The 14,353-nt window shown below is 35.8% G+C and overlaps 1 protein-coding gene across 1 annotated transcript in view; it reads left to right on the top strand.

Moving 5' to 3' along the window:
- The first annotated feature begins 25 nt into the window (after positions 1 to 25).
- LOC149843406 (uncharacterized) overlaps positions 26 to 14,353 on the top strand; it is a 34,903-nt gene continuing 20,575 nt past the window's right edge. Inside the window, exons 1-4 of the mRNA XM_089999768.1 lie at positions 26 to 93; positions 5,388 to 5,559; positions 5,822 to 5,938; positions 13,488 to 13,845. Coding sequence (XP_089855894.1) covers positions 5,412 to 5,559; positions 5,822 to 5,938; positions 13,488 to 13,845 — 623 coding nt within the window. The 5' untranslated portion in view covers positions 26 to 93; positions 5,388 to 5,411. The remainder of the gene's footprint in view (positions 94 to 5,387; positions 5,560 to 5,821; positions 5,939 to 13,487; positions 13,846 to 14,353) is intronic.

Consider the following 14,353-nt stretch of genomic DNA (forward strand, 5'->3'; position numbering starts at 1 on the left):
CATGCCTTATACACCAAACAGCAATTTCAAAAGGTCAAAAAGTTTCATGATGGCTTCCTACGGCTTATAGCTTGTGGTCGTCAGGGGAGACAGGTTGTTTTTTTTTTGTTACATATGTGTGTAAATTTTTCTTTCACCAAATCAGAAATGATTATGGTCTATAAGTGTAAGTCTTCCAAGGGGAAGATCACTTCATAGAAATATGTAATGCCTTATTTATTCAATTCTCTTGCATGCCTTTTTCAAGTAATGCTATGCATTTTTGTAATTAAGCATTGTATAATAATGCTTACAACTCCTTTATGTTATTGAATGTTGTTGATTATTGTCTGCATAATTGAGACATATCGTGGTTGGAGGTGTAACGACCCCAAACTGACCCTTGAAAATTTTGCGGTATTTTTTTTAAATGAATAAATGATTTTTAAAACATTGCGAAAAGATATCTCAGGGACCTGGTGTAATATCGTGTATTTTTTCTTGATTTTTAAAATTGATAAAAATAAATCTTTTTATATTTAATTAAAGTGATAAAATCGTAGAAAAATATAGCATTTTATAGGTGACGTCAGTTGGGGTTGGGCGTGGCCCAGTGTCCGCTGACAAGACTTAATTGAGCCAATTATAATTTGAGAAAATTTTTGTTCTTAATTTTTAAATTCGAACGAAAATCGAGCGGAATTCAGGTTACATTCAGGCGAAATTCGGAGGCAAAAATCAGATATATACACCGTTAGATGCACCTCAGAATATTGACTGCGTTGGCGGCCTGTTTTTCTAAAATCGGATTACGGTCGGCCCGAAAATCACATTTTTAAAAATGACCCGCCTCTATTTTTGACTTTTTCTGGATTGGATCGGACTGGATCCGCTCTATTTGATCAAAGTTAATATGGACCTGGACCCAGTCCAGGATCCATATTAACTAGGATTTGGTCCAGGTAGGATCCATATAGATTTGGATTTGGATTTGGATCTTGGATTCAATTCTGGATTCAAAATCCATGCATGGCCAATTTAAAACTTTAAAATCATCTTTAATTAAAACAGGATGAGGGTAGGACTCTACCCCCATTAAGGTCTTCTAGAGAGGGGCGACACCCTCCGAAATATTCTATAAATTACTAAATAAAATAATTAATAAAATAAATAAATTAAAAGGATAGTCTAGAAGATACTATAAAATTTTACATGAAGTAGAACTCTACTTAACTTAAGTCATCTAGAGGGGACGTCATCCCCTTCTAGATAAAATTAAATTAGAAAATAAAAAAAATAAAAAAATGAAAACAAACATTATAAAAGGGGTTGGTCTCTCCCTCTCTCTAAAACAAACATTAAATGCAACAGGTCATCTAAATCGATCCACTTTGCGCAACAGTGAAATCACGCAAATCAGTGCCGATTCCACTATACGCAGGTTGAGCGTTCTACCGATCTGCAAGCCCAAGTGACCACGGACAGGCTGCAGTTTTTGTGACTTTCGAAGACCAGCACTCATGCTGTATTTCAGAATATATCTTTGATTGCTGGAGATTCGCCGAGTCAGCAACAACCCGTGATCATGCATATACGTGATTGATGCACACATGATAACGCTAATCACGCCCAGCGTGAGTAACGTTATCATCTTCACAAATTTTTTTATGGCAGCAAGGAGTGACTAATTAAGTAACTATGAGTCTTGTTTTAAGTGCATAGCTTTTTTTATTAACCAGCAAGGTACTTTAGTCACGGTTTCATTAAATTTTTTTTGTGGTTCTTTTTCTTTATTTTGCATCTGTTTAGTCTTGTTTTGTTTTATAGGATTTACACCCAGGTATTCAGAGACAAACACGCAGCCAGTGTGCTTGGCACTGAATTAGTTAATTTGTTTTATTGTTTTATGAGCAGCAGTGTGCTTTAGATAATTAGTCAATACATAAATTATTTTTAGCATTAGTTAGTTGCTGTTTTTTTTTCTTTGCCGAGATTAGGCTAACTGAATAAAGTTTAGGTTATTTGATTAGAGTGGATAGTGGATGGTGGATAGTGATAGTGCTTTAGGTTATTTGATTAGAGTCAGTATAAGCAATCAAATTTAGCTCTGAAGACGAATATAGAAATACTCCCTTATTTATGGGCCCTTTCACATATCTGATAATCCAAAGAACATTACTCATATGAACTGATGTAGGGGCATGTTGAAATTGGCCTGCAACATGCAATGTATGAGAGATATCTAGTATGGTGATGCTAAGATACATCAATGTATCAACGAGTTGGCTGTAAGGAGTAGGATTTTCTATAGGAATCCCATCATCAATCTTCATCTTTGTCCCTACTACTTCAGGAGTTCACAAGTTTTGTCATTTGAAATACCTGACCTGTTAATGACCTCACAAGCAAGCTTAGTTTGGGACAAAAAATATGTTAAAATCAAATATATACAAATACCCGACAATGGTATTTCTGTCTTTTTATATTTAGGACAGTCCACTAGGGACTGAAATGTAACTTTTATATTTCTTTTTAATTTCTTATTTTCTGTTTTTTTCTGTAATACTGTCATACTTTTTTACTGTTGGGAGATAGTCCAACTAGACGTTGGACTGCCTCCCATTCATTAGGTGAGGCTCTATAAATAGCACCTCACCTCTCCCTTGTAAGCATGCTTTTGTATAGCATTTTTCAGTGATATTATAAAGCCCTCTTTATTTTTCAATAGGCTTTTATGCCTTGTTGCTGTTTTGTGTTTCATCTCTTATGAGATTGTAATCGGTCCATTAGAGACCATGATTCGTGTGTTGGTATAAGTTTGTTTGACTTTCTATTTGTGCATCCTTGATTCATTTCATGGTATCAGAGCTAAGGTCTTTTTGAAAAGGCTTCCTTAGTGATCCTCTTGTGGTAGTGCCCTTCAAGCTCGTGTTAGTCATCCCTCTATTCAAATCTTCCCAATTCACTATTGGAGAAAGAGATTCCGCCTCCGTCATCACATACAAGCTAAATGAGAACAACTATTTGATGTGGGCGACGGCATTGGAGAATCACATCAAAGGCAAAATGCTATGAGGATTTGTTAGTGGCTCTACTAACGAACCCCAACTCAAATTGACTAGAAGAGAAGGAGATCAAGTCAAAGTATTGTTCGAAGAAGAAAATGAGAAGGTTTTACAAGAATACCAAGACAAGTTGGAGGATTGGAAAGCAAGCAACGCTCAAATTCTCTCATGGTTTATGAATACCATGGAATTTAAGATTGCCACCAACATCATCAAATTCAAGAAGGCATGTGATGCATAGGTCTTCTTAAAGAATTCTTTTATTCAAAAGGATATGGCTAGACTATATTACCTCCAAGACAAGGTACGTAATGCAAAACAAGGAGACAAAAGTGTGAGAGATTTTTATGGGGGTTTATCCCTTATTTGGGATGAATTAGCCATGTTAGAACCTAAATGGGAAGGTTCGGCTATTAAAATAAGAAAAACTCAAATAGAAAGAGAAAACCTATTCTCTTTCTTGTATGGCCTCCGGCCAAAATTTGAACAAGTTAAGTCCTCTTTACTTCATAAGACCTCAATTCCTTTTATAAGTGATGCTTTTGCGCAAATTTGTCAAGAAGAAACAAGACTTGGCATGTATAAGACAAATGATGAGGTTCTTGCCATGGCAAGACCTGGAAACTTTGTAAAAACATATAAACCCCCTCATTTTGAGAAAAAAAAACAATGGAGAAGGACATGGAGGACACAAGGGTGGATACAAGGGCAAAGTCATTTGCCATCGTTGTAAGGAACCGGGACACATAAGACCGAATTGTCCCAAATGTAAGAAGGTAGCCGCTTTAAGTGAAGAAACTCAAGATATCAAGAAAGAAGGCAACTTCAATGATTTGACAATTGCTCAAATAGCGGAGGGCATTTCACACATCCTTAAAGCGACTCCTTCTACATCCGGTGCCACCATCTCTTCCTCTTCTTCTCTAGGTAAGTCCACTTGGATTTTCGATTCGGGAGCATCTTTTCACATGACATATAATGAATCCCTACTATCCGATTGCACCAATTTATATTTTTCATGTGTATCAACCGCCGATGGCACTTCTTTAAAAGTTAAAAGTATAAGAATTTTTAAAGACACTTCAAAAAACTTTTTTGTTACAAACGTAAGGGTTATTCCAAAGTTAGATTTAAGCCTTTTTTCAGTTTGTCAAATTTCTGATAATGGGTGTAAGGTCTTCTTCTCATCTAAGGCTTGTTGGGTGCAGAAAGTTAATGGATAGACCCAGTACTATTGCTTTGTCTTCTTATTCAGCATGCACCCTTGAAGAATTTTGCTAACTACAAATTCAGGCCAGAGATCTTTCAAGAGTCTGCCCTGATCCATAAAATAGTGAAATTAGCAGTTCATTGTGTTTGCTTTGCAATTATGAGATGTCTTCAAATTGCTCAGTTGCAGCATACTCATTTTGCCTCATGTTCTATTTGTCCTCTCTTTTTCTACACTATTGGAGAACAGGTAATTGAAAAAGTGAATGCCATTAAGGTAAGGGGTCACTTGATTTAAGATTGTTGCCCTATTGGATCCAAGACCTGATCTGGTAAGAAAAATCTAGAGAGATGGGAGATAGCTGGGGGCATCTGTATTAAAGGATGAGAACTTTTGAAGATATTTCCTGCACTTTCCACACACTACTCTTGTTCTCGCACCTAATACTAGGGAGTAGGGAGGAATTCACATTCTCATGGTTGATTGATCTACCAACCACCATACCTACTGTGTGAAAACAAGGGGCTGGGAGAGTGGCAGTGCACCTTCCCAAGGGTGATGGGGAAATGTATAAAGTTTAACCATCGGCATGTACAGTAATATTCTTGAAAACTTGCATTTTGTGAATATTCTAGATGTCCTTAAACCTCATCTCCTATCAGGGAAAAAGGAGGTTGAAGTGAGAACGTAATTATCAAGTCTCTACTGTGAATTCTCATTGACAATGTCATGATTGATGATAGGTTCTCATTCCTTCTGCTACATGGAAGTCTACTTGAATAAATAAGAGTTGAAAAGGTTGGTGATTGAATAAAAGTAGAACAAGGAGTGGCTCTAATTCTACTTTGGCTGAAATGGCGAGCACCCAAAAGTATCAAATATAATACACAAACAAGTCACACTTTGTTTTCTCTTACACAATCTGTAGATTCTGAATAAATGTCTTGCCATGACCAACAAAGTGGAAGGCTAGTTCCTCACTAGAACATACTTTGTTATCTTAATAAGATTGTTTGTTATTCCTTTTCTCATACAAGTCTGAATGTTATCCTTTATTATAATGTTTTAATTTTTTTGAAATTATATTGACCTATGGAATTAAAACTAGTTCTTGATTGCTATGAGGTTCTCAGGTTGTTCTGTTAAATGAAGATGGGATGATCCTGGACAGTATGTATCTCAAATTTTCTGATGACTTGAGCACAGGGAGTACTTATGAATTGGCAAATTATCTGGTTGAGATTGGGAAGTTGCGAAATTCTGATGGACATACTGCTTTACTGAGCGATGTCTCTAAAGTTTCAGGTTCTTGTTATCTTCTCAGCTTTCTAAAAGATAATTCTCTGGCTATAGTGTCTTTCTCTAGACACTGATAAATGCATCTGAATTCTGAATTAATGTTTATGTTCCAATGCTTCTTCTTTCCATCAAAATTAAGAAGTTTTATACATGACTCTTTGTATATGATCACAGTGATCAAGAACAACACACACACACACAAACATACTCTCATAAAAAAAAGATACTGTTCTATTAACTCACTACAAATTATTGTTGGAATGTGCAGAGCAGGAAATTGATGTTTCTTCAAAGAAAACTCCATTTCATTCTTTTAGTAGCATGACTAGAGAAAAGGTTCCCATTAACAGCAATGCTGCCATAACCACCAAAACATTGCGTAATGGTTCGTACATGGAACTTGCCGCTGCCATAGTTTCTCTTTCTTGGTAAAGTTTTCTAATATGTGGTGACTTGTAATGAATTTGTTCATAATTTTTCAAGTTGACATGATGGATCCTGTCATGATTAGCTTTAGGACCATTTTAGCAGCTTGCTTCATGCTATCAAGAAAAGGGTTGTTTAGATGTAGCAGCACCTACTGGAACTATGCAGAAATATTTTCTATGGCCAAGGTCATTTCAGTAAACATATTGCATGCAATAGGTTTTATGAAAATTATAATGTCATAATCTTCAAGTATTGATGGGTTTGATGTAGCTATTATTATGCTAATAGATGCCGAAATTGATAAAATAAAATGTGGATTTAGTTTTTCATACACCTTAGATCTACATGCTCATGCTACAGTATATCCTGCATGCTGTGTGCCCTCAACTTGCTTGGTTTAACACAGAGTTACCGGAAGCTTCTTAGATAGGTGGGAAGCTCGCTTCTCGGAAACTCGCTTCGGAAGCGCGATACTCCTCGCTTCCGAAACTTAATGAGAACCTCGATTCCCCCACGCTTCTCCTATGCTTTCCACACGCTTCATTTATTCTTATTATACGTTCTGTTACTCAACTTTTCATGCTTTTTATGTGTTTTCTCTGACTCTTCTTACTCACTTTCATGTGCTTTCGCTAAATTGGCACTTGGTAGTCATCATTTTTAGATTTTGTTAAAAATTTAATTTTTACACTAAAAAACATGAAATTTAACATTAGTCACTTTTATTTTGATTCTCATTTATATATATATATATATATATATATATTTTCTCGCTTCCCGCTTCCTATATATTTTAAAATGCATCGCTTCTCGCTTCCCGTATCGTTTCCCGCTTCCGCTTCCTAGTCTGGCAACCTTGGTTTAACATCAGAACCTAGTAAGTGGTACTAGGGGTGCACATGAGCCGGGTTCGAGCTGAGCTTCATCTCAAAAGGCTTGGCTCATTCGAGCCTGGCTTGGCTCTAGCTGAATTGATTTATTTAAAAAAAAATAACAGGAATGAGTGCACAGCATGCAGATCCTGCTGGATTTGAACTTCAGACCTTACACTCAAATGCCCAAAACCCTACCCACTTGAGTGAAACGTCTTTTTGTGCTTATTATTGGACAAAATCTCTACATATCCTAGAACTGGCCACTATATGACTCTATTAGCCGAGCTTAATTGAGCTTAATCGAACTTAATCGAACTTGAATGCCTGATCAAGCTCGGCTCGTTTACTTACTCAGACGAGAGAGTTCAAACCGAGTTTAAATGAGTCGAGCCTGAGCTGAGCTCGAGCTAGCTCGGCTTATTCTGCAGCCCTAAGTGGTACATGAACATCATCATCATGATTAGGCATGTTCTATGATCCATCTGTGAAAATCTCTATAAAAAGAGATTGTGTGTAACGCCACAATACAAGAAATACAAAGAGTGCACAAAGGAGAACACTCACAAGTGCACGAAGGCACGGATACACATGCACAAAAGCATGAAACAAAATGAACTTCAATTCATAAGTTCCCAAGAGGGGTTTTACAAAAGCATTGTTATTGCATATGCACTCACAAAAAAGGATGTGTTTACAAGGGCCACTAAGGCCTATTTATAATGCAAAAAAGAAGCCACAGGGTGCAGCTCAATATGACTGTTGGAGCTGCACCCAACGGTCACATTTGTGACTGTTGGGGGCAGCTCCAACAGCTATATGGAGCTGTCCCTTTCACAACAGTCAAAAAGAAAAAAAGTGTAAAAAAGAAAAAGGTGTAAAAGGCAAAAGTAAATAAAAAAAGTAAAAGTAAAAATGTTAGCCCATTAGGGTGGCTGACACCTATTGAGTAAAAGGATTGAAATACCCCTAATGGGTATTTCAGTTTACAGTAAAAGAGACATAATATTTTAACACTCCCCGTCAAACTTAGGGTGTCACGACCGAAAGTTTGCCAAGAAGGAAGTTAAATCTTGGAGAACACAACGCCTTGGTGAAGAAGTCTGTCTGTTGATATTCTGATGTAACATAAGGAAGGTCAATGGTTTTTCTTAAATATTCTTCACGAACATAGTGGCAGTCTATCTTGATATGCTTCGTGCGCTCATGAAATGTGTGATTTTTGGCAATGTAGATTGCACTTTTATTATCACAACATAATTTTGTGGGCCCTTCAACTTGAATATTCATATCTTCCAACAAGTTGCGAATCCAAACAATCTCCATGGTAGTAGATGCCATGGCTCTATACTCAGCTTCGGTGGATGAAAGCGATACTTTTTGCTGCTTCTTGCATCTCCAAGAGATTAATGATTCACCTAAAAAAATACATAAACCAGTGGTGAAGTGACAGTTATTTGGGTCACCTCCCCAATCAGAGTCAGTATAAGCAGTTAAACTTAATTCAGACGTAGAAGATAGAAATACTCTCTTGTTTTTTGTACCCTTTATGTATTTGATGATGCGAAGGATGACGCTCATATGGACTGTAGTAGGTGTATGTTGAAATTGACTAGCAACATGTACTACATGAAAAATATCAGGCCTGGTAATGCTGAGATACGTTAGGGATCCCAACCAGTCCCCGGTAAGGTGTGGGATATTTTAGAAGAATCCCATCATCAATCTTCATCTTTGAACCTACTATTTCAGGAGTTTCGCAGACCTTGTCATCTGTGATTCCTGATCTATCAAGAATCTCACAAGCAAGTTTAGTTTGAGACAGAAAATAGCTTCTCTGAGAATAGGCAACCTCAATTCCCAAAAAATATGTCAGAAATCCTAAGTCTGACATTTCAAATCTTGAAGTCAAAATAGATTTAATGCTCTTGATTCCTTTGATATCATCACCTGTTATTAACATATCATCAACATATAACAATAATATAACAATCCCTGCATCAGATTTCTTAACAAACAATGCAGTGTCAGTATAGCATGAAGTGAAACCATTTTCAGTCATTACATTGTTAAACCTATCGTGCCAAGCCTTGGGTGCTTGTTTCAGTCCATAAAGAGCTTTACAAAGACGAAGAACTTTATTTTTAGGGATTTCCATACCAGGTGGAGCATCCATGTAAACTTCTTCATTAAGATCTTCATTTAAAAATGCATTTTTGACAACCATTTGGTAAATATTCCATTTTCGAATTGAAGCAATGGTGATAAGACATCTGACAATAACCATACGAGCTACTGGAGCAAATGTCTCTTCATAGTCAATCCCATATTCTTGACTATACCCTTTAGCTACAAGACGAGCCTTATACCTTTCAAGAGAACCATCACTCTTAGTCTTGACCTTGAACACCCATCGACATCCTATAATTTTCTTGCCATTCGGAAGAGATTGAAATTCCCAAGTGTTAGCTTTCTTAAGAGCTTTGAGTTCACTCTCCATGGCTTCTCTCCATTCAGTACATTGTTTGGCTTCTCCAAAATTTTTTGGTTCAAAATAAGAGTGAATGGCACTCAAACAAGCTCGATGTTTAGGAGAGAAAGAATCAAAAGATACGAATCTAGAGGGAGTCCTTCTAGTTCTTTCAGTTCTCCTAGGATGAGAATCATGAATGGAAATAGTCTCACTAGGTTCATTATATAGTTCAATAGCACTCCTAAAGGTGCTTCTATCTCTATGAGAATAAGTGATGGGTTCTCTAGATACATTTTCTTCTTGAGGGGTAGAAGGGTTAGAGTTATTGTTGATCACAACCATTTCATTTTCACGATTATATGTTGATTCATCATCACTAGAGATATCATCATCCTTAGATAAAAGGTCAAAAAGAAAGGAGTAATCAGCATTTTCTAAATGAGATTCATTTTTTTCAAAACCACTATCATTTTCCAAAAAAGTTACATTCCTTGAAACATATAATTTATCATTCTTAGAGTCATAACATCGAAATCCTTTTTGAGTTTCCGAATAGCCTAGGAAAGCACAAGGAATGGTTGGTGAGAGTTTATCATTTCTATCGGTAAGAACAAAGCACTTACAACCAAAAACTCTTAACCTATTATAATCAGGCTCTTTTTCATATAGAATCTCAAAGGGAGAAATTTTATCTAAATTTTTTGATGGAAGTCGGTTGATAAGATAGACGGAAGCAAGAGCCGCTTCGGCCCAAAAATTTTTAGGAATATTTTGGGAAATAAGAAGGGTTCTAGTGGTTTCAATGATATGCCTATGCTTTCATTCGGCCAAACCATTTTGTTGTGGGGTCTTAGGACACGATCTTTGATGGACAATGCCACAATCCTCAAGATATTTCTTAAACTCATTAGAGTGATATTCACCTCCGGAATCGGTCTTAAATATCTTTAAATTACTATTAAATTGATTTTTGATCATCATATGATATGTTTTAAAACATGAAAAAACTTCATGCTTATGTTTGAGAAAATATATCCAACAATATCGTGAGAAATCATCCACAAAAATCACATAGTAAGCAAAACCACCTTTGGATATGACAGGTGCTGGTCACCAAACATCCGAGTGAATAATTTCAAAAGGTTTAGTACTAAACATAGTTCTTGATTCAAAAAGTATACTTCTCATTTTTCCAAGAATACAATCATTACAAGAGAAAATATTTTTACAAAGATCTTTAACAAAATGTAGATAGGATAACTTGGTAATGTTGGGATGACCAAGTCTCTTGTGCCAAACATTTATGTCTTTATGTTGGGCCACATTACAAAAGGTGTTTTTAGGAATTTGAAGAAAGTCCACATAGTACAAGTCTCCTTTCCTAGAGCCTTCCCCAATCAATCTCCTGGACCGGTGATCCTGTATTAAACATTTATTAGATGAGAATTGAATCTTACACCCAAGGTCCGTGAGTTGAGAAACGGAAAGCAAGTTTAAATTTAATTTTGGTATAAGTCTAATTTTTTGAATAAAGAAGTTTTGGGTTTTAAAATTTCCAATTCTCTTAATTTCGAGAGAAGTACCATCCGAGGTCGAAACAAAAGAAGGTGACACATTTTTAGAATACTCGGAAAGAGATGAAATGTTTGGGGTCATATGAAAGGATGCACCCGAATCTAAGAGCCAAGAAGTTTTACCTGGAGGAGAAGAGGTGGATACGGCGGCACCGGAAATAGCTCCCTTTAGAAGAGGTTGAAGAGCCTCCACAATTTGATTGAGAGATAGAGTTTCTTTTGAAGATTCCTCTTTGGATGGTTGAGATGTAGTTGCCATTGCTAGAAGTTTCTTCCATTTTGGGCAAACCGGTTTGATATGACCCGGTTCTTTGCAAAAGTGACACGAGATTTTGCTATAATCTCTTCTTCCTCCTTGATTACCTTGATTTTGATTCTTAAAATGAGGAGGTCTATATGTTCTTAAATTGTTACCGGGTCTAGAAACGGCATTAACACCATCACATTCTTCTTGATTTGTGGACATTGCAAGCACACTAGGATTTTGCTTGCTAATGCCCATACGAGTTTTCTCTCCACTTAATTTAGTTAAGACATCTTCAAGAGAGGGAGAGGTAAAAGAGGATAGGAGAGAAGATCTTATTTGCTCAAACTCGGGCCTTAGCCCATTCAAAAAATTGAAGAATCGGTCTTCTTCTAATTGCTTATGACGAAGCTCTATGGCTTCTCCACTCCACTTGGGTTCAAGCATGGCAAGCTCATCCCAAATGGAAGAGAGTTCCGCAAAATACTCTCTTATAGACATATCACCTTGAACAAGTGTTAATGCTCTCTTTTGAAGATAATACTTATAGGACAGGTCCCTAGAAGTATACATCTTCTCAAGATACTCCCACGCTTGAAAAACCTTTTTAAACTTTATAATGTTGGCATTAATCCTTGTCTCAACGGAAGAGAAAATCCAAGACAAGATCTTGAAATTCTTCATTTTTCATTCCTCATGTTTCCTACTATATTCCTCAAGAGCATTAGTTCTTTCATCTCCCTCAAGGATTTTGATTTTCCCTTCTTTAACCAAAGTAATTTTAAGCTCTGGTTCCGGAATCGAGCCTTGAATGTAACCCCAAAGCCCTTTCCCTTTGATGTGAGCTTCCATATTTCTGGCCCACACGTGATAATTTGAGCTATTTAGCTTGAAACCAAGAGAAAAATTGGAGTTTTTCTCACCCATTAGAGAGGAAAGAAGAAAGAAAAGAATACGTACCACAATAAGATTTTAAATTTTTCTTGTTGTAGTAATCTTCTAAAATATTGAATGAAGAAGAGTCTTCACTCCAATCACCAAAAAGTTGAAGGCACGTTTTCTGAGGCACTTGATATTGAGAAGAATCACACAAATTTCTTTCTCCAAACAACCTTGCTCTGATACCATGTGAAAATCTCTATAAAAAGAGATTGTGTGTAACACCACAATACAAGAAATACAAAGAGTGCACAAAGGCACAAAGGAGAACACTCACAAGTGCACGAAGGCACGGATACACATGCACAAAAGCATGAAACAAAATGAACTTCAATTCATAAGTTCCCAAGAGGGGTTTTACAAAAGCATTGTTATTGCATATGCACTCACAAAAAAGGATGTGTTTACAAGGGCCACTAAGGCCTATTTATAATGCAAAAAAGAAGCCACAGGGTGCAGCTCAATATGACTGTTGGAGCTGCACCCAACGGTCACATTTGTAATTGTTGGGGGCAGCTCCAACAGCTATATGGAGCTGTCCCTTTCACAACAGTCAAAAAGAAAAAAAGTGTAAAAAGAAAAAGGTGTAAAAGGCAAAAGTAAATAAAAAAAGAAAAAGTAAAAATGTTAGCCCATTAGGGTGGCTGACACCTATTGAGTAAAAGGACTGAAATACCCCTGATGGGTATTTCAGTTTACAGTTAAAAGAGACATAATATTTTAGCACCATCTATATCAGAAATTTTCCAAGTGGAGATATTCATTGGAAATGAAAAGTTGCATCTCATTTGATACGACCATGATGATACATTACTCAGCTATTCTTTTTACAATACACCTAAAGAACAAGCTTTGGAATTTATACTCAACACTAAGATTCTGGATATATATATATATATATATATATATATATATATATATATCATAGTCACCGATATCACCGATATTTTGAAAATATCGTGATATTATCAATATTTCAAGGTCAGTTGATATTTTCCCAAGAATTTCAAAAAACATATATTTTTTACATATTTTAAGTATCTTTTCTTGTTTCTTTTATATTTTAAAAACTTTTCTAATTGTTTATATTTTTTGCAAGAAAAATAATAGAAAACCTATTATTTTCTTATCTTTCTTATTACCTATATATGTTTTTTCAGTTTTTAAAGCTTCCGAGATTTTCCTGAGAAAAATCACATTTTGAAAAACCCTTGCCAAAAAATTACCTTGAATGATATAGGTGACTGATATATATATATATATATATATATATATATATATATATATATATATATATGAAAATACATAATTGGAATTTGATATTGTATCTATTTACAGATAGAAAAGCTCTTTCTGGTTTTGTTATTATATTATTTCTTTTCTAAGATTTATAGCATTTATAGCATGCCAGATCTTATTTGATCTTAAAAAGCCAACTGCTGCAAAAATTCTTGTTGACAATGGCCCACCCGTGGAGCAAACCCTGCAATCAGAAACACCAAAGTTGGTTCAATCTGATACTTCCATACAAGCAAAAGTTGGAAGAGTGCAAAGTAAGGTGAACTTGGGTGAAACTGCAAATCAAGATTATAAATGTGGAAGTGCTATTGAGGCTGCTACATCAAGCGATCAGCCATCATTGACCCAAGATGCTCAATATAGCACAGTGATTGGTTTCTCTGATTTAGTTGAGCGCGACCTGAGAATCAGAGAGAGATTGTTGTCAGATAATTCAAATGCTACATCCAGTGTCTTGTCAAGGTATGCACATATCTTAGTTAAGTCTTTTTATAGCATTTATACTTTTGAAATGCTTAAAGATTCAAGAAGTCTGCTGAACTAATTCTGTATGTTTGCCAATTTCTTCAAAAATATTATGCTAGAAATTATATGAACTATCATGCATTAAGTTTTCATTAGAAAAATTGCATCCCATTTGGTAGACAAATGAATATGACATAATACATTTATTACTTGCTTATCTAGCAAGGTTAAAATGAATCTGCATAGAGAAAAATATTCAGTATGAAATCTGTCTCACAAAATAATTAGGAATTACCAGAAAGGTAAACAATAACATACTTGTAATGAAATATGCGGAAAAGCAAAGAGTGCATTAAGCACTTACAACATCCACTAAGGAACAAACAAAAAGGGCTAACACCAAAACCCACAAGAGACAACACAACATAAAAATATAAAAGTCTCTTATTGAAAAGAGAGAGAGCTCTCTTAAGTGAAAAATACAAGAGGGGTTCACCCCTATTTA

The sequence above is a fragment of the Nuphar pumila genome, chromosome 3 (genome assembly GCF_984573655.1).
Source record: "Nuphar pumila chromosome 3, dmNupPumi1.hap1.1, whole genome shotgun sequence".
NCBI lineage: Eukaryota > Viridiplantae > Streptophyta > Magnoliopsida > Nymphaeales > Nymphaeaceae > Nuphar > Nuphar pumila.